Raw genomic sequence first — 23465 nt, 5'->3', positions numbered from 1 at the left:
TTTTGTTTTCTTAGTTTGTTTTTGACAGAATAAAAGACTCGAATTTTTCCTAAAAAGGTAAAAGTGACCAGTATAGACAAAGACCTGCCTTTAACATATATGGACATATTTTACTTGAAAGCATGGAAAAATAGTTTTTGGTAATATATGGTACGTCTGTTTGAGGCTAAGTAGAGATTTTATGGCCTTTAACAGGATCTGTTACGTGTATTCTGTAAAATAATGTTCCTAGCAGACTGCAGTGGTATTTGATGCAATTATTTTTGTGAACCCTAGGGCAGAGGTAGCCCTCAGATTCTTAGAGGAGGAATTCATTATCTTGTGTTCTCTTAAATATTTACCAGCAGCAAGTGCGTTTCGGAGTAAATGCTTGTTAAAGGGGGAATAAACAAACAGGTCATTTTAAGCAGTTACGGTAAGAAGTACTGTGCTTTTATGGATATCGTCTGTATCTCAAGTAACACTTACTCCTTTTAAATGGGTTGCAAGTACGTCCTCCGAAAACTACACAAACTCAGAGTCGAGGAAGCTGCTGAGGTGCAGGAGAGGAATTAGGATAGAATGGTTCAAGGGCCAACTTCCCCCTCCTTATATGTGTGTACAAACCTCAGCATTATAGGTTGAAAAGGGTTTATTTTTACAGAGAGCCAGTGAGTTTAAACATGAAAATACAGTGTTTCTGGTACTTTTGGAATGATTAGAGTAGTGAGTTGTTGTTTGTCATGAGTATTTGTAGCACCACTGAGAGCTGACCGCCGTGTGGAGAAGACTTCGGCAAAGACTGGACACAGGAGGGACTGGGCCTCTGGATCTGTTCTGTTTGGTTCTGTCCCTGGGCCTCTCTTTAAATAAGCACGGATAGCGTGGCACATACTTCATTTTCAGGGTTTGCTATGTTAGCGTAGAACTTGAGTTGTATTATTTCAAACTCTCTGAGCTAGGAGTATCACTTCCTCAGCCAGGCCGGAGTGGGGCTGTGGTGGCTGAGGTGGGCTTTCCCAGCAAGGGAGCTGCCTGAGACATTTGGTCCTCACGTAGCTAAAGAAAGGTCTGGTGGTGTCTCGGAACAATGGGATTGGTATTATAAAAAAGGCTTGGTGCCTTGCTACCTGCTCCTAGTAACCACTTGTGGTTTGGAATAATACGTGACTGAAGCACTGGAGAATTGTGTTGGCGCCATTTGATGTTGCATGGACTTTGCATTGCGTTATCAAGTGGCAGTTTTGATGGTTTATTGATTGCTAGGGTATTAGAGAGCCTTAGCTCATACATATTTGTATCTGGAAACATGATTTCTATCTGGAAATGATGATTAGATAACATCAGGCTTACATTTCCAGTTAGTCATATAGAGATTTTAGAAAAAAACTCTAAGCGTACCACTATTTACGGTAGCAGGGAGACTTTCTTAAATGTATTTTTATCTTATTGAAAAGCTGTTAATCTGTGATGGAAAATCTGCACAGACTAGATTATTTTATCTAGGATATTATCTAGAAGATTAAACATGGTTGTCTGTAGTTCATGTGTTGTCCCTCACAAAATGACTTTTTCTTCGTAACAAATTGTTCTTTGCTGCTTGAATGAATTTCTGTATGCCTGTTACAGACGGGTAGTAGTCGGACCCTTTTAGTTCCCCAATATTGATTTCTGTAAATCCTATAAAGACGTTTGGAGAGTTTCCATGGATAGCAATTTTTATCCAGAGTCAAGAAAAGAGCGGGACCACAAGTTAGGACGAGAACCTAGAAAGCAGAAGAAAAACAAGTAGGGAAAGGGCTTCAGCATTCCCAAACAATTCATGATGTGCAATATAATACTGTGTGGCTCATGTATAGGTGAGATGAGAGAAATGAAGCAAGGGTATATGGCCAAAGATGGGAGGAACAAGTACAAAATATAATGTCATGTGATGCTTTAGAAAATTTCTGCAGTATTGCCTAGGAAACACGCACTTCCAGTTTGCAGTCAGCAGCCCACGCATCTCATGGCTCTGAGTAACTGTTAGCATCTCGGGAAAGCCCCTGGGACCATCTGTAGCTGAAGCGTGTGCTTTACGTGTCACACAGTCTCAGTCCTCAGAACAGAACTCTAACACAGAAATGCTTTCACAAGCACGGCAAGCCTGCAAAGCCCTTGTTTTGGTGTTTTGCTGCTTCCTCAGCAGTCTTGGTTCAAACTTCTGCACCTTTCTTTCTGTCCTGTCTGTACCCGCTACATCAAGCAGCCACTGCCCAGAATTACTTCTTTACTTCAAACTGGATCTTTTGATGCTCTGTGTGGGATGTTAAGATAACTGCTTTGTTATTAATCCCAGGAATTACAGGCTGGCTTTTATTTTTGCACACTCCTCTATGTGTTTTCCTAAAGAGCTGATACAACAACTGATTCTCTATGTTTCCTGTATTGATCAAGCGTATCAGTTTCCTTCCATGGCAGTCCAGAGATGAAAACTGCCTTCGGTGGCACTGCTTTGCTGTGCAGGCCTGTGGACTGTTTCTCAAGGTCATTCGGGTGAACTTCCAAACTTTCCCATTGGGTATTTTGACCAATATCATGTTTCCACATTTTTCAGCAATATATGTGGCAGATGTTACATGGTTTGAAGTATTTTAGGAGTTAGTATCTTCTAAAAGAGAAGGAACATAGTTACATTTCTCAGCAACAAAGCATGCCATAAGACTGAAGGGTAGACTACTTTGATTACTTCTAGTTTTTAAATACTGACTTAGAATAATGGTAGGTAAGAGTGGGTATTCCTTTGATTACCAGCTATAAAACATGTTCTACACCTGTTTGATTTCTTTGCCATTTTTCTCACTTAAGGTGGAATAAGAGACTCACTTTCCATACAAGCAACATTGATCTTTTAGGCTGCCCAAATGGGCCCAGTGCCACTGTCAGTCTGTGCTGTTGGAACTGGCTTTCTGCGTGTCCTGAGAGTTGCACTGCCTGTGCATCCCCCTGGTGTTGGCCTTAGATGCCAGACTGACAAAATGTTTCTTGGACAGATTAAGAAGTCTGGAAGTCCCTGAGGCATTCCCCAATCACTGCCGTGATTTTATTCCTTAGCAAGTAGTGATGTGCTGTAGCTGCAGGGTGTCAGAACTGTGTTGAACTCAGTGGAGAGAATGTGTTGGAACTGAAGTTTTGTCTGAATGTTAGATCTCCATGAGAAATACCTATAATGGGGATTCCTGGGTTTGCACTGTTAACAACAGAAACTAATTCTGTTTTTCTACTGTCTCTTTAGGTCTCCAAAAGGTGACATCCATAGTGAAGGATATATCTTGGAGGTAGAGTCCTGCTCCTATTTGAACCAACCTTCAGACAAAAAGGAGATACCTGATTTTGTTAAGAAAGTGAGTAAAAAATCAAATTAAGAAAAAAAACCACCACAGCATGCTTTTATCTGCACCAGTTACTGCTACTGGTTCTGTCAGTCTGACAATAGGAATGTGCATGAATTTTGTGTAGTTGAAGCACTTCACTAGAATTTGTTGGCATTTTGTAATTTTAAGTACCTGAAGGGCAATTATACTTCAAAGAGAAACAAATTATTGATCATATTATTATGAGAAAATGACTTGTGGTATCACAGAAGAGTAATCTCTCACAGATGATACCAACTAAGTTACCAATGTAGAAGACAGTCCTGTAGTGGTGTAAATATTTTAAGTTGAAACAATATCATCGTTTTCATTTTAGTGTGCAAATATACTAACCTATTAACTCCTAGAATTCCCCAGATTGCTTAAAGTTTTATTCAGTATGATGATGTTAGCAGTTAGAGACTGTACTCATAAACTAAAGCACTTTGCCATCCAGAATAGTGTTGCTTTCAATTACCTTTTCTATATATTGGTGAAATTGAAAATAACCTTGCAGTTCTTCATTTGTTGCCTTCTTTTTTAAATTATTTGTGATGATGTAATATTTTGCTAGACTGAAATTTAGCAGGTTATGTCCATTTTGATGGAGACAGATTTGCTGGGCATGCTTCAGATTTTGCAGCATCTGTTGTGTCCTATCGCATGTTATAAAAGCAGGCAATAAATACTATGTTGACATAGCCACCTGGTGTAATAATAGTGTGAGTAGGCGTACTCCCCTAGCTTTAATCCATCTTGCAGTGATGGTAGTAGAGACAATTTTGTAGAATAGACTTCAGCACAGGCTGTATGAGTTTGATAGGGACTCAGCTCGACAGACTACACTCATGTTCAATCTTTGCTATTTGCTACGAATAGTAAAAACTGGTTTTAAAATAATGCAGATCTGATCATCCTCATACTTAACAGATAAACAGATTTTGATATCAGAACAAGCTGAAGTTTTCTGAACAATTACTACTTTTCAGAAGTTTGAATCTGAGTCTAATTTTTTTCAGGGTTTATAGTGCTATTGCACTATTGTGTTACTGCACTATTTTGGATTATTTCAGCATATTCACACAGGTAAAACTGGTGTAATTCTTGTCTATTAGTTTCAACATGTTTGATTTTGCTCTTCAGTTCTTTAAATCAGAGTAGAAATATGTCACAACTGGTAGCAAAATTTTACATCATTCCAAGAAAAAATGTATTTGCAGTTGAATCTTCAGAAAGAGCATGGCTGACATGAAAACAAAATGACAACCCAGGAGTCGTCTTATTACCATAAATATTCAATTCTCAGACTCTTTAACATGCTTTTCTAGACTTGGAAATGTTTCTGTTGGTAGAAGTCATTTGACTATGGGGTTATGAAGATGCCTTTTTGAAATATAATAATTTAAATTTTAATAGCTGAAATCTATATTTACAGTTTCTCTGTAGGCTGAGTATGTCGCTCATCCTCAGATGTTATTTGATGTGGAGGAATTTGAAGTTCTTTGAAGTTGTTGCTGTCAGGTGTGTGCTGTGTCCCTGTCTGTATCTGATTAAACACATTATGAAAGTCTCAACGCTTTTTTGTAAATATAATTCAGGAAACAGGACTTGTTTGGGACTAGGAATTAATTGTAACATTAACTAATTTGTCTGAGCAACAAAAACATCCATTGCTTTTAAGGGCAAATAAAACAGATGTTTATAAACAAAATAAATGAAAAATAAAGGAAGTTCTTCAAAGAAAGCGGAACAAAAAGCTGTTAGGGAGGGCAATTGCTTGCTTTCAAAAAAGAACAACCCTGTAATTCTCAAACTGTGGAATACAATTCAAGTTAATAGTGTGTTGTAATTGAGTAGTCCTTGATCACAGAGCTTTTTGTAAGAAAGTTGTTTAGCACAGGTTTGCCATCTTATTGCATTGCAAATTACTATATACTTTTAAAAAGATATCACATAGAATATCCATATTTTCAAAATAAAGTAACAAGACAAATTTTTCTCCAACTGGGAATTTACTAGAAAAAAATACCCTGGGAAAACTAACTTTATTGATTTTATTATGTGCTGCTGAGCAAGTATTATTTACGTGGAGTTTGAACAAGGGTGTGATTTTAATAGCTTCTTTTCTCAGTTGACCTTTTGTTGCATTGAAAATGCTGTGTGTCGTATTGACTAGTAACCGCTTGCTCCTGGCAAACATGAAACAATTTTGCAATGGAATACAGCATAGGTAATAACTTTTTTCTTTTTCTGTAACTCCATATAAATGTATAAGAGAAGTGAAGTAGGAACAGAGAAGTTCTTTCACCTGGAGAATGCTTCTAGCTCATTGAGTGCCTTACTACTGGGTTGATTATAAAACATTTCAGAAATGCCAAAGACTCTCTGGTCAAATCTGTGTGCCAGTACTGAGAATATCCTCCACTTCAGGACTCTCTCCAAATTTGCTATTCTTTTGTATACATTTTTGCCAGCCCTGTGGTTTCTGACTGTGGCAAGAGCCATGGAAGACAGGAGGCTCGTAAGTATCAGGGACATAAAGCTGCATAGGATACACTATTCCTGTGTCTTAAAAACAGGCTTCCAACACCATGTTCTGTTTGTCCCTTCGTATCGATGTGGATCTAGTTTAGGAAATGACGTTGAGCTTGACATGTCCTGAAGAGCTCAAACAGTCCCATGGTGTATTGGTCATGTCATTCCTGGGCAATGGAAGAAGCAGCTGAACTGCTGTATAAATGCAGTACTGCTGCATTGCTATCAGCGCTCCTGTCTTTTGCTCTCGGGAAAAAAAGAGATTAAAGATTTGCTCATCTGCTCTTTAATGAGCAGAGCTAAACTTCTGATCTCTGTGGCTCAGATCATTCCGAAGTTGTTACAAGTCAGAAATGTTACTGCTAAGTTCCCCTATTTTGTAATACTTTGGCTTCTGTCTCATGTAAAATAGGGTAGCCTTCAATTACTTCCTTAGTTGCTCTTTAGTTCTGTGTATTCTGTTACCATATTTTTCATCTGAGGATGTTCTCCTGAATCTGCTGCGGCAAGGAGAGAAGCTAGGCTGACATCCCAAGCAAAGAGTTATTTTAGATACATAGTCATATATGAATGCCAAGTATGTTTCTCATGACCTTTGCTTTACACGTCAATCCGAGTTAAATTCTCCAGAAGAACTGCAGCAGACAGAAGTCTTTTACTTCTATGTTCACATCTTTGTGGTGTTGGTGAAAGGTTAGGAAATGGAGAAGTTTCTGTGCCATTTCTTCCCAGTTCTGACATTTTAAAATTTAGGAAGCACATCTTTATATTTTTGGCTGCCTGGTTAACAGTGTTCTGTCAGAAGGAAATTTTTGTTATTTTTTTTTCAGTTTGATCCCATTCATCCCAAATTTTTTGTCCCTGTGGACTCATTATCCTTCTCTAGGGAACTACGATAAGCATGGAGAAGTGTCATTTAAAAATGCTGTATCTCAACTGAAATCCAAATGCAGGCATCTTCCTTTTTGCCTAGAAAAGACCTTTTCCTGCTGGTCTGTCCTTACTTGACATGATTCAGAAATGAAGCCAGCTTCTTCCAGCAACGCCAAGGCTGTACAGATGATTAATAGGTTTTATGTTTTAGAAGCAGACCAATCTAGCATGTGATATGATTGCCATGTTGAAACATGTAATCTTCTGACTAAATCTGTTGTATGAGACAGCGTTCATCAAAGATGCTCATTGCTGTTCCCTGTGTTCGCAGTCTTGGTGAACTTCGGTGATGTTCAGCTGCTATCACCTGCACTAGCTCAGAAGCTGCCACTAACATGTCACTCTCCTAAGCAGTCCGCTGAACAACTTCTGTAGTCCAGAGTACCCTAGAAGTAACTGTGAATCCTGCAGGTGTAGTGACTTTGTCTATAAGTTTGTTGACATTTGTTTTCTAGTAATAGGATTGCTGGGCCAAGGAAGTGATGGTGCCTCTCAGACTCAACTGAGTGGGACTCCGAGAAGGAATATGCCACCAAAACACATTGCAAGGATGCTGTCGCCCATTTACTGTTTCTAGGAGATGGCGTCTGACACAGTAATCACCAGGCCTCCTGGTACAAAAGCAAGTTGCCTCTAATTAAGGGCTGAGTAGGAAGTTGGACTACTTTGAATGGAAGGCCAATTTTTAAGGAGTTTAATTTCTGCACTACTCTGGTAGAGGTTTACCCTGTTTTAGAACTAGATTTACTTGTTTCTAATCATTGGACTTCTTCCAGACTGCTTAACCAACTCGGAGTGCTGTGCAGTGTCTTCGGCATGCTAATGCCTGTAGGAAGAACTCGCATCCTACACTGCTGAAAGGATCTCCTGTGTATGAGTCCTGTTGCCAGTTGTATGGAATATAGTATCAAAGAGTATTTACTAGAACGTCTCTAAATGTCCTTAAAAAAAAAAAGCTTTGTCAGGAATAGAATTGGCATGAAGAATTTGATATATTTCGAGTGTTAGTTCATGCACTGTAATGCACTTTATTAATGTACTTTATTACTAACAAGCTTAAACTGTAGTTGAACTTGGTCAGTGTATTCTTGGAAGGTGAGATGTTTCTCCAGAAGGCTGAACATTTACCAGAGGTCAGTCTCACTGCAAGTCTGATGCTTTTATCAAACTACCAACACACTACTTTTCCTGCTCTCTTTTTTGTAGCTGTTTTGTTGTTATCAAGATGACTGTTATCTTAGTTCATGTGCATCGTTTTCTGGAGAGTCATCTGTATTGTGGTTCTGATGGGTGAAGAATTTTTGTGTTGCTGCTCAAAGAGAGGTTAGTTAGTTCTCCAGCTTCTTTTAGTTGCTAGGTGGAAGCACAGTTGGGGTATTTAGAAGGACTTTTGTTTCTCCCATAAAATAAAACCATAATGCCAATATGAATTATCTTTTAAAATCTTTTCCATAGATGTTCTCAGTCAAGGGAGTGATTCAGCCCAGATATGGCTCTCTGCTCATTTCCTGTGTGTTTACTCACATCAGAATGAGTATTCATCACATATGGATAAAACAGGGCACTTTCACATGTCCATATAGTGTGTGTGAGGATAGTAAATGATTTTGAACTCTCAACTTCTAAGTTTTAAAACTCTCGTCAGCATCCAACTAGATGAAGGCATGGAAAATGAGAAGTGTCACAGAACAAATTTGTCCATAACAACATATATTTATATTGTATTTATATATCATTTATATAGAGAGAAGTATTTTTGTGTGAATGAGAAAATGAGAAGACAAAAGTCTACAATTTCCTGTGAAAATTTAATGTAAATATTACTAATCTTTCAATTTTTTGGACTTACCATTGCAAGAAAAATACTGATTTCAGTATTTCTCACATTTTTGTCTCTTCCTGTTTCTCATTTCTGATGCTTCATCTCCTCATCTTTGCGTTGTGATAGGAGCAAAGCTTCTACGTTCTGAAGAGCTCTAGACTGCTGGTGGATTTCTTGAATGTGTTGATGCAGTCCTACAAGGATCTCTTCTGTGAAGTCTCCAATTGCTCTGTTAATTCCAGGGCTTGTTACCATGGATATTGTAATCCTGAACATTATTCTTTACTTTAAATATATTTTAGCTAACCTCTTCAGAAATTTCTTGCAGGAGATATGGTCAGAGCAGGTGGCAGTAAAAGATAGAAAGGGGAAAAAAAAATCTTCATTATTGCTCACAGGATAGTGAGCAATAGTTCTTCAAATAAGTAAGCAGTTCAAATTTACTTCTGTGTCTAGAAAATGACCCTTCTAGAGTACTGTTTATTACCTAGGATTACTTATCTAGATGTGAGCTCAACCTCTTCTAAAATCATTTTCATCCTTCAAACAAACCGAAAAAATCCCACTCCGAAACCTTCACTCTTCAGAGTACTTGCAAAAGAACAATTCACCAGTTATTTCTTTAGCACTTCGTAATGAAAACCATCTCTGAGCACTTAGCCGACTGCTTTTTTTCTGCATTTTTTTCAGAGCAATCAGAGCCCCTATTTTGTTTTTAAGTATTTGGATCTTAGAAATGGATACGGTCATGAAGCAGAAGTTAAAACTCAACATCAGTGGTTCAGCTGTTTGTGATCCGCTGTGATAATATTTATTAAAGTGCATTTTGTTAATATTTTGTAAGTGTATATATAACAAGAAATGGTAAAAAAAAAAAATAGCATATACTGTATTTTAAACAGCCTGGTGTGAAGGGAAACATCTGTTCCTGGTTAAGCTTCTTTCAACTTGTGTTCTTTTGACTAAGCCATGTAAGAGTGGTGTTGATATATATCTCCCATGAACATTGCAAAACTATTTTCAGGACTCTCCCAGGAGCCTGGTTGTGCTTTTATAATCCTTTGCCCCCAGCAGCTTTTAGAGTCATCCTCTTGACCAAGATAAAAATAGACGTTTTAAAGTATGTAGCTGATGTTTTTAATGATCCCGCTTCTGTCTGGTGGGAAAAATAACCTTTTTTTAATAATAAGCATGATAATATTTTATTCTCTGCTAAAATAAAATATGGTCAAATTGGTGAAATTGTAATTTTGGCTACAAGTAACAGATGGTTTGATGGAACAATGCGGTTATACAGAAACACTCTTTAGTTTATATAGAGATAAAAGAAAACATTCCCTGCAAATTAAATGTCAAGTCCATAAGTTTGAGACCGAATTCTTCATATTTAAAGCTATCATGAACCCTTTTTATTGCTTAGGAAAGGGATGCACTAAACCAGCGTATCTGTTTTGAGTAGCATGGCTTCAAATTGATTACAATTAAATGAATATGTTTGCTTATGTTCTACAAACACTGAACTGTGTTTGTCCAGCTAAAATGATTGATAGATACAAAGCTCAACCAACCATCTCTATAAATCTTTATTTTCCCCTTGCTTTGTTCACCCAATTAGGTTATGAGTGTCTCTCAAAAGATTCAGATGCAAGGCATGGCCTTCATTTCAAAACTATTTGAAAAATGTTGGTTCTCTAGATCAAGCTTTTGAGACATACTTTGTACAGACTTTTTCTGGTAGTGTATATCAGGTATTTGGGTGGAATGAGCGTGGATGGCTGCTCTGTAGCGGTTTATCCCAGGCCTAAAGCAGTTTTCAGGGAATATATTTCAAATGCTGTGGATAAATTCGTGATTTCTTTTCAGAGATAAGGGCAAAGCTGGGAGGACTCAGGTATGTTACAATGGCTTTTGGGTGGGTACTATAGTCTCTGAACCTTTGTAGTCTGTGTCCAATAATGTTCTTCCTTTGCCACCTCTGTAGAAAGAACATGCTAAAGTAAGACAGTAATTTGAGAAGAATCGCTGCACACAACGCCACAGAGGATGAGATAGTGTGGTTTCAGGAGCTGTCGTCTACTGAGATGGGATGCACACTGAAAGAAATGCGTGTGCTTGCACTGCCCTGCACTGTACATAGCCCAGTTGTATTGTTCTCAAGAAGGAATACATCACTAACAGAAGCTGAAGGGGAATTTTGACTTGTTACTCTAGACCCTTTCTTGGCTCTGGTAGCAGGAGATATATCGCTGTAACGTAATCTCTCTTGGCAGTGCTGTCTAAAGAGCATATCTTCTGTTTTATTCAACGGAACAGTAGGTTGCAGTAGGTTCTTGCTTAATTATGTTTTTCCCTGTTCTGTTTGTAGCTTTCAGTTCCAATTTGCAGAGTCTACTACCAATGAGCATGTTGCAAAACTGCGAAGCTTACTTTCTTTTCCCTGTTCGGTGCCTTATTTTGCTCTGCCACAAATGCAGCGAGAGGTTGGAGTGTCCAATCGGTGGTTCTGTTGAAGGAGCTGCGTACTGCCAAGATGTTTTTTGTCTTTGGGTTTTGTTTTTGGACTCTATCTTCTCTTGTATCATGAACTTACTTCCAACAGTCTTATCTAAAGTTCCTAAGTGGTAAAATTACGGTCAAGGTTTTAATTGGAAGTATCAATGTAAACAATGCCAACAACACTGTTTAAAGGAAGACCCAGTGGGCTGGGATTACAGTTATTCTTTCCAAGGCATCCCTCCAGTGTTTTATCCACGATGACCAATTATAATGTAATTGACATTGAAAATGATTGGTAATTTGAAAGTCTGAATACAGACTGGGATTTGACTTTCTATAAGCTACATTTATATTTACTTACATTTACGAGAGCATGAACTATCTATGTCAAACTCAGAATTGAATAGGTGAGTGTGAACTGGAAAAGGACAGAAATGTATGGGAAGTAGATGCTTAAATGACAGAGTATCTCAATCAGAAAGGTTGCATGGTTTGGAAGCCTTCAAATACTGAAACGGAGTTTCAGAGTAAAAGGACAGAGAAATGATTAGCAGTTGCTGCTTTGCTATTTGATTAGTAGAATTATCCCTATTTGTAAGCTTAGAGATGCAAAGTGCCGAAGTCATGGAAGTTTTGAGTTGTTTAGAAATAACTAAACCCTTCTTCAGAACATTAGCTAAGCTTAGTTGGTTTTAAAATAAGCAGTAAACTCTTGATGAGTGTTGCTGCCTTCTCAGGAAGGAGCATGCAAGATCCGTAGTAAATGTCAGAGGCAAACTAAAAGCCTGCCTTAATTTTAAACATCTGCTTTCAGAAATGAACAAGCTAGAAGGGGGACGTTCAGTATTTGTGATGAAACGTACTGCTGAATGTTAATGAAGGAGGACACAGTTGGAGAACTGTAGTCTTGAACATCCTTTTCCAATTCCAGCTCCTGGCACGCAGTACGTAGTACTCTCCTCAAACCAGAAGATAAGGTTCTTTGCCTGAAGATCCCTGGTGCTATCTCTGTTGGCAGAGGAGGTTTGTCTGAATCCTAAAATGAGATAGAAGAATACAGCAATCTTATTTCTGGTGTGCATTAGGAGATCTAATGCCTCTGACATTATTCTTTTAAAAACAACAAGCAAACAGACAGACAAGCATTTCTTTTATTAGCTAAGACAGCTTATGTTTGGTTTAAAAAAATTTAGATAGCTCTGAGCAAAATTGTTTCAAAGTTACTGTTTCAAAGGCCATATGTTTTCCCATCAGCAGGACTAAGTAGCTGTCTTCCTCTTAGTTCACTGCAGAGCTAACTACATGCATCTGGCTGTTGGGAAATCAGTCCATTGCCACTGGAGAATGTTGTCCATTCTCCAAGTGTGCTTTTGCTATGCATGCTCTTTGTAATTTTTTTCTGTTGTTTGTTTTTGTATGAGCAGCAGTCCCATTTAACCTGGCATTTTTTGTTACCTTGTGGTATCATTAAACATATAGCAAACCTGTTCATGAAATGTTCAGTCCAAATGACTAAGTTTTGAAGATAGCTTTCATCTAGATCATCAGGTATAAGTCTTGAGCCCAGTTGGGACTGTTACCAATTGGCGTGTCCTGATGACAGTAATAAAACTACTTTCACTCTGCATGCATGCTGAGAGCTTCCAGCTTCTGGCATACAAGAGCTAGGAGAAATTCCTAACACTTGTCTTATTAAGTCTACCGTTTGGAGATCCTTATCCAAGAGAGAGATTCTCATTTTTGAGTGGCTTGGCGTTATTTCCCGTGTTTATTGATGCAGGTGGAATACTATCCTGAGCTTCCTGGAAGTGTCTGGTTTGCTGTGTGCCATCCCATGGGACAGACGTACAGAACCTGACTGTGAGCAATTACAGAAGCTGACAAATTACGATTCTCTTCAGCATGGGAACAGTATGCTTGAGCTTCTGTATTTATAAGTAATACCATCTTGCTCTCTATGAATAGGAGATTATTTTGGAGCTGATAATGCAACAAGAAACAGAGTCGCAGACAATACGTGAAATGTGCAATGAATTTCAAAGTGTCTCTATTCTAAATAGATTTGAGAAGAAAATCTGTACGTAACTGTTCAAAATGGGCTTTCAGCCTGGAGTCTGTGGATTTCTTTAATGGTCGCAATGCCTATAGTTTAAAAACTAGTAGTTTTCAGAAAAGAGGATTTCATCGTTCATTTATACCATTGCAAGGTGTGTTGTTACAGACCTTTGCATTTGACCACCAGCAATTTTCTAACTAGGTAGGAAGCCTTTAAGAGAATCAGAAGGTGGGACATAAATTTGCTGCGTCAACATAACATTCAGTGCCACTTCTTCGTGATTCTGATGGTGCCTTTTTTCCAAAGGCAGTATACAAATAGTGGTCAGGCAGTCACAAAATAATCAATAATGCTTTACAAATCTTAAGAAATGTTAATCCAAGTGCCCCAGGAAAAATTCAGTTAAGGTAGTGACACTGGGGTTTGACACAGTGCTTGTCCCTGTCCCTGCTGCAGTTAGTGGGAGATTTGATATTTATTTCACAGATAGCAAAGGCTAAATCTGTCCTTTTTTCCCGTCTAGGGAAAATGCCAGGTTTCTAATCAAGCAAATTATGGGGTTGGCATTAAATTCTTTAATGGCATTAGCCCTCTGTACACACGAAATTTCACCCCTTCTTTAAACAGGTTCTATTTTTAAACTGGCATATCTCCAGATTAATACAGACCAGTTATAAACTGATTTAGATGGACCCGCTTGTTTTTTTTTTTAATCCAAATTAAAATAAATGAGTTAAGTTCTGCTTCTGTTGTTAAACAGCATCTTTTGTGATGGAGACCTGTGTTTGTATTTGTGGTTAATATCATCCAAGCTGCACTTTGAGGCACTAAAAATGTTTCTGTTCCTATCTGGGGAAAGAACCAAAGAATTGTGGTTTTATATATATATTATTTTTTTCTTTGTTGGAGTTTCCCTTTAAAAAATTTCCCAACATGTAAAGAGCAACTATGTAGCATGTTTAAAATATAAAAAAGGTCAGTAAAATCACTGAAATTACTGTGGATCAACTCGTGTAAGCACTTCTATTGTTTTTTTTTTTTTTTTTTTGATGTGGTACATGGTAGAGGTGCATTTCCTCTGCTTTTTCTGCTTTTTCCTCTTTTTGTAGCATGGTGAGGACTTTCCCCCATTTGTTCTCTAGGCTGGCACATAAAATCAATTAATTGTAGTATTTATCTGATCTGGGGTATGCTCTGGGTGAGCCTGTCAAAGCAACAGCGTGTTCTTTCCATTCAGTTCACCTTTACCCCTGCCTTCTCCTGCACGTTGCCCTGTTACTGATTGTCAGGGTACCGAGGTTTGGTTTCTTGTTTGAGTCCGGGTTTGTGTTTTTTGGAATTTGAATATTTCAAATACAGGAAACAAGAAATAGTAATGGATACCGGATGGCATAATTCATTCTGGCTGTAAAGGCAACTAAAATTCTGCACTACTTAAACTCTAAATAGGGTGCCAAAAAATCAAATTATTTTTGTTTGTTGTTTGAAATCAAATTACTTTCGTTCATAGTTTGAAAATGTTAGAGCTTCATACTTTATTTATGATGTGAGCTAGCTTCCTCGTCGTTTTGTGGAAAGTTGGAAAGACAGACTGTTTGCATCTGCTGATACATCACTTTGCTTTTCTGCAGCTTTCATTGCACAGTTGATGTAACGTTTCCTGTTAAATTGGCTTTATCGAAAATAATGAGATGTTTGGTTCTCCCTTATGCAATTGGGAAAAATTGAAATGTAGGTTTAAATAAAATATTGTATTCTATATACTGCTGATTAACTTGTTTGGAAAGTGCAGATGTGTTCTCTTTTTGTAGTATTTGTGCTAAACTATTAGGCTAAGACAGCCTAGAATATCATTCCATCCTTATTTCCTCCTCTTGCTCTTCTGAGAACAAGAGCCTCAGAAGAAAAACATCAGGTTCAGGTATTCTTTAGAACGAACATGTTTTCTGTGAGTGTGCCAAGGCTGTAAAACATTGCTACAATAGCTGTGAAAGCTGTTCTCATCCAAATCACAGTGTGGGAGAGCCTGGTATGGGCTGACAAGCAGTCTTCCAGGACCAGTAAAAAAAAATACATATGTACTATCCTCACACTCTTAAGAGTTGTATACAAGTTAAATTTCTATAATTAGCTGCCCTGCAACCTGCTAAACAAATGTAGTGATGTGTGTATAGATTAGTGATAACAGATGAGCTGAATTTGTAATTCTTTCAATGACTTTTTAAAAATGTATTTGTAAAATTGCAACAGGGATTCAGAACTTGTGTTGTTCAGGGATTCAGAAAGTGTGTTATGAATGCAACATAAACCTTTCTGAGCAAACCAGTTACATGCTGATGTTCTCTGTACACATCCATTTGATCAAGATACTGCTGGTAGTATTTTTATCTGGAGGTTGTCATCCCCATTTAGCAATGAGCTTTAGTTAAGTCAGCATCTCATGTTTGTCAGGCTAAACCCCTGCGAAGACTGTTGTATTTGTTTCCTGGAGAGCTCTGTTTAAGTTCCTGCCATCACAACATTAAGAGTTAATTTAACATGAAAAACATAACAGTGGTTTGAAAGAGGAAGTTCTTGTAGATGAGGTATCATCGGTAGGTTTGTATGTTCAGAACAGGACCACATTAGCAGGAAGTAGATGATTCATTTAGAAAAAAATAGTTCTAGGTAGGGAAGATGCAGAAATGAGCTTCCTCTTAAAATATATGTGTATATATTTAAATATATATATACAAAATTCTTCCCTATTCTGTTCCACCTCTTGTGCTTTCAATGTTAAGATTCATGTAAAATACTGTATTTCACTTGCTCCTGAAAAGAAGCCTGAACTGTTTCACATAAGTTCATACAAAATTGAACCTCAGAGAATAATTAAGACACTTCAACTCTCCAGAATTACATTGTATGCACAGAAAGTGAAACTATTTTTCCATTCTTAAGCCATTTCTTTTTGAAATATTTATGCATGTTTAGACTTTATATTATACAAACTGTATGCGTTACATGGAAACCTTTCCTTTTCTGTTGGTGATTTGGATAAATGAACTCATGCCTTTTCACAAGAGTCTGGCTCGCTGTATTTCAGGAGTGTGAGGCTGAGGTCTCTGATGGATGGTGTGTCTGTGATGCTGAGTCCCTGCAATAGATTTCTTTTTCTGCTACATCTCAAGCCTTCCTTGGCTAATTCCTGCTTTATCTGATTGTCACTACTACTAGCCCAGTGCTCTTTTCTTAGGACCTTTTGTGATTTGATTCTTTCATGTTCTTTCTTTACCTAAAATGTAAAGGATTAATAATACAGCCCCTTAGTTTTCATTCTTCTTCTTTGCTCATCTCACAGCTATTCTATGGAGTTCTCTATCTTCCCAAACGTGATGTATTAAAATAACTTTGCTTTTATGTACTCATTATGTGAAAGTTTGCCATTTGTGTCTGAATCCAAAATAGGAAAAACAACAACTGTTGTTATGATGGTGCATAAAACAGAGAGAATTAATAACCTTTTTCTTGCATGAAAGTCATAATCACATGCCTAATACAGCAGAAGGTGTAACATTAAGTCTGTGACTTCATAAGGTTGATGCTAAAACTTCGTGTAATGCAACCTCTGATAATTTAGAATAAACTTTTCAAACAATCCTTTATGTCCTGTGAAGAAGTATTTAGGCATTTTCTTCCCTTTATGTGTGTGCGTGTGCATGCATGTGTGCACTTCTGTATTATTGCAGTTTAGACAGTGTAGGGAATTTCTCATCCTACTTCTGTGGAATTTAACTTTTTATGTAAATGTAACAACAGTTTCTTGTGGTAGTGGACAAATGTAGCAAAATGACATGCTAGCTCCCTTGAAAGGTGTTATTTTCTGTATTTCTATTTAGCTAAGACAGCTTGACAGTTAAAATCTAATCTTCTTTGACTTGTAGATTCAAGATGCAGCAAGTCAAGGCTTGAAATTTGTTGGAATTATACCTCAGTACCATTCCCAAAAGAACTGTCTTGTCAGCTCCTCTCTGACACCCGCCAGTAACAACTCTGTGCAATCAAGAGATAATAAAAATGTTTCAAATTGCCCTGAGGATCAAGCTTCGCTGGATGGCGAGAAAATAGATGGCATTAATGGATGCAATACTCGAGCACCAAGCGAGGAGAGTGCTGACCAACGTGCCACATCCAGGGAAGGCTGGAGGGGTGAAGGACAGGCTACTGAGGAGCCCAATTTCAAGTCTGTGAAGGGCAATGAAGAACAACCTGAGAGCCCGAGTGTAAGAGAAGCGACAGACACGCAGAATGGAGTTGCAGAGAATGAAGCGCCAGCACCAAGTTCAAAACCCCTTACCGGCAGTAAGTATGGCACTGACCTCTAATACATAAAAGCCAAGTTTAAAATTGCCTCAATTATGTTCCCAGCTCCTTCGGGGCTCGGAACTTAGCACTGTAAAAGCTGAGAACGGGTGCACCAACTGAACCACTTAGCCCCATTTCAGCATTGTTACGCAGTTCGCAATCACTGAGGGTAAGTCGGATGGCAAATGAAGAACTGGTATAACCAGGTGCAACTGTGTTATGTCCTGTTCCTATGCCTCAGTGGAAAGATTTATTTTAGTCCGCTGTTCAGCTGGACTGGTTGATTTCTGGGTTTGTTGTGATAATCTGAGAACTCTGGATATTTGATATCTGGAAATCAGTAGTTATTTCTGTTAATGGTTCATGTTTGCTAATTCATAATAATGGTCCTTGTGATAATGGTGCTCCTAATGATTTACCTTCTGATTTTCATATTTTTGAAGGTTATTTTTCACAGACCAGTTTTTTCTCTCCTCTCCTCTCCTCTCCTCTCCTCTCCTCTCCTCTCCTCTCCTCTCCTCTCCTCTCCTCTCCTCTCCTCTCCTCTCCTCTCCTCTCCTCTCCTCTCCTCTCCTCCCCTCCCCTCCCCTCCCCTCCCCTCCCCTCCCCTCCCCTCCCCTCCCCTCCCCTCCCCTCCCCTCCCCTCCCCTCCCCTCTTTTCTTTTTCTCGTCCCATCCCTTCCTCTTCTCTTTCTCTCTTTCTCTCTCCCTTTCTCCTGTTCTTTCTCTCCTCTTCTTTGATTTATATCTCTTCAGATATGCTTTCCAATTTTAGATGTCATTTTATATCATCTTAAAAAAAAAAAGTCTCAGCTGAGGTCTCAAGGTTTCCTCCTTAAGGTGTTCGTTTCTCAGAGGTTAATTCAGTAGCAGAAATTGTAGTTTAAAATAGGATGTAGACCAGAGTAATTTAGAAAATCAAGTCATCAGAAAAAAGATTCTTGCCCCCTTTTCACTTTAAATCTTTCTTTCCTATATTTGTCTACATCCTAGAAGAGATTGTGTACACTTATTTCTATTACTTTTTTGCTTACTTTTCTTACAAGTTATAAATCTACATAAGGAAATTCCATCTACATTCCTTTGAGCTGGTACTGTCCTTGACTTCAATTTATCGCTATTCTTCATGTTTTACATGGATTCAGTCAAACAATCCTGGCCCTTTGGGGATTTTATAGTGTAGGACTGAGAATGAATATGCATTCTTGGACTATTTGGACTTGGACTATTGTCTTGGTTTCCGTTGCATTTTCATGTGATTAGGTTTTTGTCACCAGATTTGGATCATTCTTCAGTAACCTTTCGCTATACTATCCTCAAATTTTTGGGGCGAGGCAGCAGCCAGGTTTGGTCAAAGCACTGCTATTATTTTAATATTTTGTTTTATGCTCAAAACTTACTCATTATAGAACCCCTTGGAGTTCTATAGTTCTAAATTAGATACCTCCAACTCATATCAGACCAGTTCTTTCTCTTTTTATATATCCTGTCTTTGAGATAGTTAACCTAGCAATTATCTTTTTGATGCTACTCTCCCCACTGAACTGTGGAAATTGTTTGCTGCAAGTAACCATGTTCTTAATATTTCTGCATAGTGGGAAGCTGACCACCTCAAATCTTCCTAAACTTCTGTCTGGAACACCCTAGCTGATTTTATTACAGCTTCTGATTTGCCAGATAAGAGGTTTTATTTAAAAAAAAATGTGGTTAGTTTCCTTATTTATCTTTCTTTCTCCGAGTGCTTTTTGGCCTTATTTATTTTTCATGTATTTTTACTGGTGAGTTATGCAAGTACTTTCCAAGAGTAGAAGTCTGAGAAGGCACTTTTATATGACAGAAGATGAAATAGCTCACCTCCAGTAGGATTTTCCCGAATCTATTGCCTATACAACATTTCTGACTTCTTTATTACTCTGGTATGGCTTTTTGTTATTACAGCACTCCCTCTTCCTCCCATGGAAAATGTATTTCAGTCTTTGGCACCAATTCTCCATCCTTCCTTGGGAACATGAAGGTAGAAAGTACCAGGTGTTTTTTTTCGCTGTTACCCTACTTATTCCATAGGAAGTGATCACTGTTGAACTCCTTCTTCCCTACATTAAACTTTGTGTGTGTGGGAGTGATATTTCTTACCATTTGTGGAATCTTAATTTTGTCCTTTAGTTTAGGTTTTATACTATTCAACAGTTATTTTTACGCTGCTTCATTTTTTTTTTGTGCTGAATATTTTGTAATGCTCATTTACTTTCCCTTTTGTTAAAGGGCTCTGAAAACACCATTGATAATTATTTTTTGAACAAGGCACAAATATTCCAACGCTGTGTCCAAAAGTCCCGTGTTATCTAGAACCAAACTGAAGGTGTATTTGGCCATGCTTGAGCAGTCAGGCTGTCTGGTGAAAACTTTTGTCAGTAGTAACTGGAACAGTGGGAAGGACTGGTGTAGTAATGGTTGCAAAACCAAGTGAACCACTGAAAGACTCCCGCACGTTTTAAATGCGCGTTGTCAACAGCCCAGTGTCAAATCCAAGTTATCATCTCCCTATGGGTTTCCAGTTCCATGATTTACTATTGTTAGTAAAATGTCTTCGTATACACCCAAAGATCTCAGTTTCCAACATGGGTTTGTTTTGGGAGTCAGAATCAAACTGAGCGCAGAAGTTTTATGTGTATGCTCTTCTGAGTTAGGATTTTCATCGTTTTGTTCTTTCTAAACAATTGGCAAACAGCGAGAGGATCCATGTTAATTATTCCTTTTAATTCTATTTTAATCACGGTCCATGTCTGAGATCTTTAGGTCTCTTTCTCATGTTTGGTTATATAGTGAGCTTCCTGCTTCCAAGTGCTGCCAGCATCTCCTTTCTGATATGATTTTCATTTACACACTTCATGCTCAGAGACATTTCTGTTAGAGAGCAATCTTAACATTTCTCTTGACATTTCTTTCTTTAATATTTGAGATTAGAATATAATAACTTGGAAAAAAGAGGAGCTTGTTGAATGAATGGATTTCACTTGATGTTTTTGCTCTTTATATTTATTTAGAGGGAATTTTTTGGCTCTTGAAAGTCAATAGTCAATCTGCACTTAAATTTACTTCCAACCTCAGAGCTGTGAAAGCTCAACTTTGCTGTCAACAGTGACTTTTTTGCAATTGTAAGAGGAGATAGGGAACAGAGTCTAGAAAATGTTCTCATTTTTGAGACCGTTCACAATTCTACTTTCAAGATTCATTTGCTGTTGTGCCTTGGCTCAGACCCAGAGTAAATCAACTAACCAGCTAACATTGTCTCTCTATTTATGATTCATTGTGTTTTCTTTAGATGAGCCTACTGCTTGCTGGTTCCGTGCCATAGCATTATCAAAAACAAGTTATTTAATACTTCATTTTAATGGCCGCGATCTGTGTAATGCAGTTTCTCCTAAATCTGCAAGAAGATTTCACATTTGAACCATCCTCAGTGTTACACGACTTTTAACAGTGCATTCAGTAGGCAAAAGGAAGTACTCTGGGCGTTAATTTTTAGTGATATTGAGACTTCTATGGTACTTAATGCAGTTTGTGGAGATTCTTTGGTTTTGTACCTTGGTTTATACTGGTAATTGTAGCAGGGGGACTGTCCATTAGTACACAAGTGTTGTTACCTGTAAATGTTTATTACCAACAGTGAATCCGTTGTTAGTAACAAATATTGTAACAGCAATCAAAGTGCTGTGTTGGGTTTGGGGTTCCTCCTGTGTTGGACACTGCAGAAATGTAATAAGGAGAAAACCAAGTCCAAAAGTTTTTGCAGTTGCACCGTATAGTCAGGCACGGGCAAACAGTGGGTTCTGCATCGTTTTAGCTGAAATACCATAATGTGGTTGTTGCATTACTCCAATTTTTACTTTTTGGTAGAGACAGAGATCTTCGCACTCTTCAACAAGCCTAAAACCCCCCAAAGATGCAGCCAGTATTATACGGTGACCATCCCTATGAGGATCTCCAGGAACGGGCAGACTGTCAACAGCTTAGAAGCAAATTGGCTGGAGCACATGACAGATCACTTCAGGAAAGGAGGCTCCTTGGTAAACGCCATCTTCAGCCTTGGAATGGTAAATGGTATGGAAATCACAGAAAGCATTATGTTGTGATTATTTTCCTTTCTCCTCTAATAGAGGTCATTATCTTTGAAGAGAAGACATTTGGGAGGTGCTTTTAATACAGGCTTGGGGCATATTTGTTTTAAATCATCCTATTTCAGTGAAGTGGAATGAAAGCACAGGAAATATTTTGGCATTTGAATAAGGAAAGCTGAGATCATGTATTTTATAAACATAATAGAGATTCTGTAACTGCAGAAATACACAGACTTAATCAACAGTACCAAGTAAAATGAATTAAATTACTAAGATTGTAAAGCAGATGACATAAATGGAAGAGTGTCTTTCTTCTTAGCTCTCTGGCCACATGCTGCACCTGGGTCTGATGCTAGGGTGGTATAAGGACCCTCTAGTTTTATCTGGCCAGTATCTAGCTTGTTACTCCCAGTTCTTGTAGAGGATATTTTCACATTTATGGCACAATATTTTTATAAAAATTGTCTGTGCTTCTTGTTTCGTCCTAGTGATACGAGTTTCATGTGTGTGATGGGTCAGTGATGGTATTATTAAGATGAAAAGACTGAAAAACAGATTTTTGCTGTGAAAATGTAGCAGTGAATTCAACTTAATACTGTATGCAGCCAATCTGTACTACATGCCTGGCCACAGTGGTGTCTCTGCAGACAAGCCTGTTGCACAAAGAAAGATTTTGGTGCATAATAGGGATCTTGGAGACATAACCAGGGGACCATGAGAACAAACCAAGGGAAGTACTTGAACATCGAAATGTTGAACTTATAGCCAAATTAGTTTTAGTGGAAACTTACGTGACGAGTATACTGCACAGTTAAAATGCTTATGGCTGAATCCTTGTGAATGCTATGAATCTTTCACCTAATTTCGGTTTGTTTTGCATTCTTCAAAAGGGATGTGGTAACCCATAGATTGGGCCCTGCTACTAAGTAACATGGGTTCGTGCCACAAAATTATAGGAAAACTGCTTAGAGAGCATCTTCTTCCCATTTTGCTGCCAGTTAGAATTCCAGGGCCCGTGATAAAACACAGTAATATCAGTTGGTTCTGGTAAAAGTCAATTGGGAAATTAATAAGCAATCCTATTTTTTTGTTTTGTTTTGTTTTGCAGCAAGTAGCAAAAAAAAAAAAAAGGTCTAAAGTTCAGTTGATGGAATGCTTTGATACAGCTTCCTGGAAAGCCTAATTGTTAGTTAACTTATTTAAAGCCACGGTCATTTATTTTATGTGTATAAATTGCAACTCATCGAGGCAAAACTAATTGGCTGTATCAGGCTCAGTGTTTTCTTTAATAAAATCTGCTTATCAATGTACTCTAAAACGCTTTAAACACAGCATTTTTCTGTTATTTAAACTTCTAAAGTTCATTTATATAACAGCTCTGAGGGAAGTTCATGTACTTGGACACCCCAGTGAGGAGTGCTGGATAACTGCCTACAGACATAGATAAAGTAAGCTTGAACGATGACATGAAAGTTTCTATGCAAACAGGACAATGAATTATATGAAAGTAGACAGATTCATGATTAATTTAGATTAGAGACTGAAGATGAGCAATTAATAAACATTTTTTTCTTTAGCATCTTGCAGTTTCAGGAGGAACAGTTTCAGTAGTCAGAAAGCTCAGAGTTAAGGCTTTTAAAAGGGTATCAGTTAAAACTGTTATGTTAAAATGCTGTGACTATGCCCGTGCTATTAGAAGGGTATTTGCTAAGAACATCTGTAAGTCAAACATCACTTGCAGTTAAGTGTTTATGACTTCAATCCTAACATTTTCCTATGCTTCAGAGCAG

At 38.0% G+C, this 23465-nt stretch overlaps 1 protein-coding gene across 1 annotated transcript in view; it reads left to right on the top strand.

Annotated features, from left to right (window-relative positions):
• RFTN1 (raftlin, lipid raft linker 1) overlaps positions 1 to 23465 on the top strand; it is a 96304-nt gene that overhangs the window by 47968 nt on the left and 24871 nt on the right. Inside the window, exons 4-6 of the mRNA XM_035556420.2 lie at positions 3254 to 3362; positions 17137 to 17554; positions 21455 to 21658. Coding sequence (XP_035412313.1) covers positions 3254 to 3362; positions 17137 to 17554; positions 21455 to 21658 — 731 coding nt within the window. The remainder of the gene's footprint in view (positions 1 to 3253; positions 3363 to 17136; positions 17555 to 21454; positions 21659 to 23465) is intronic.

The sequence above is a fragment of the Cygnus atratus genome, chromosome 2 (genome assembly GCF_013377495.2).
Source record: "Cygnus atratus isolate AKBS03 ecotype Queensland, Australia chromosome 2, CAtr_DNAZoo_HiC_assembly, whole genome shotgun sequence".
Taxonomy (NCBI): domain Eukaryota; kingdom Metazoa; phylum Chordata; class Aves; order Anseriformes; family Anatidae; genus Cygnus; species Cygnus atratus.
This window is presented reverse-complemented; position numbering and strand designations above follow the sequence as displayed.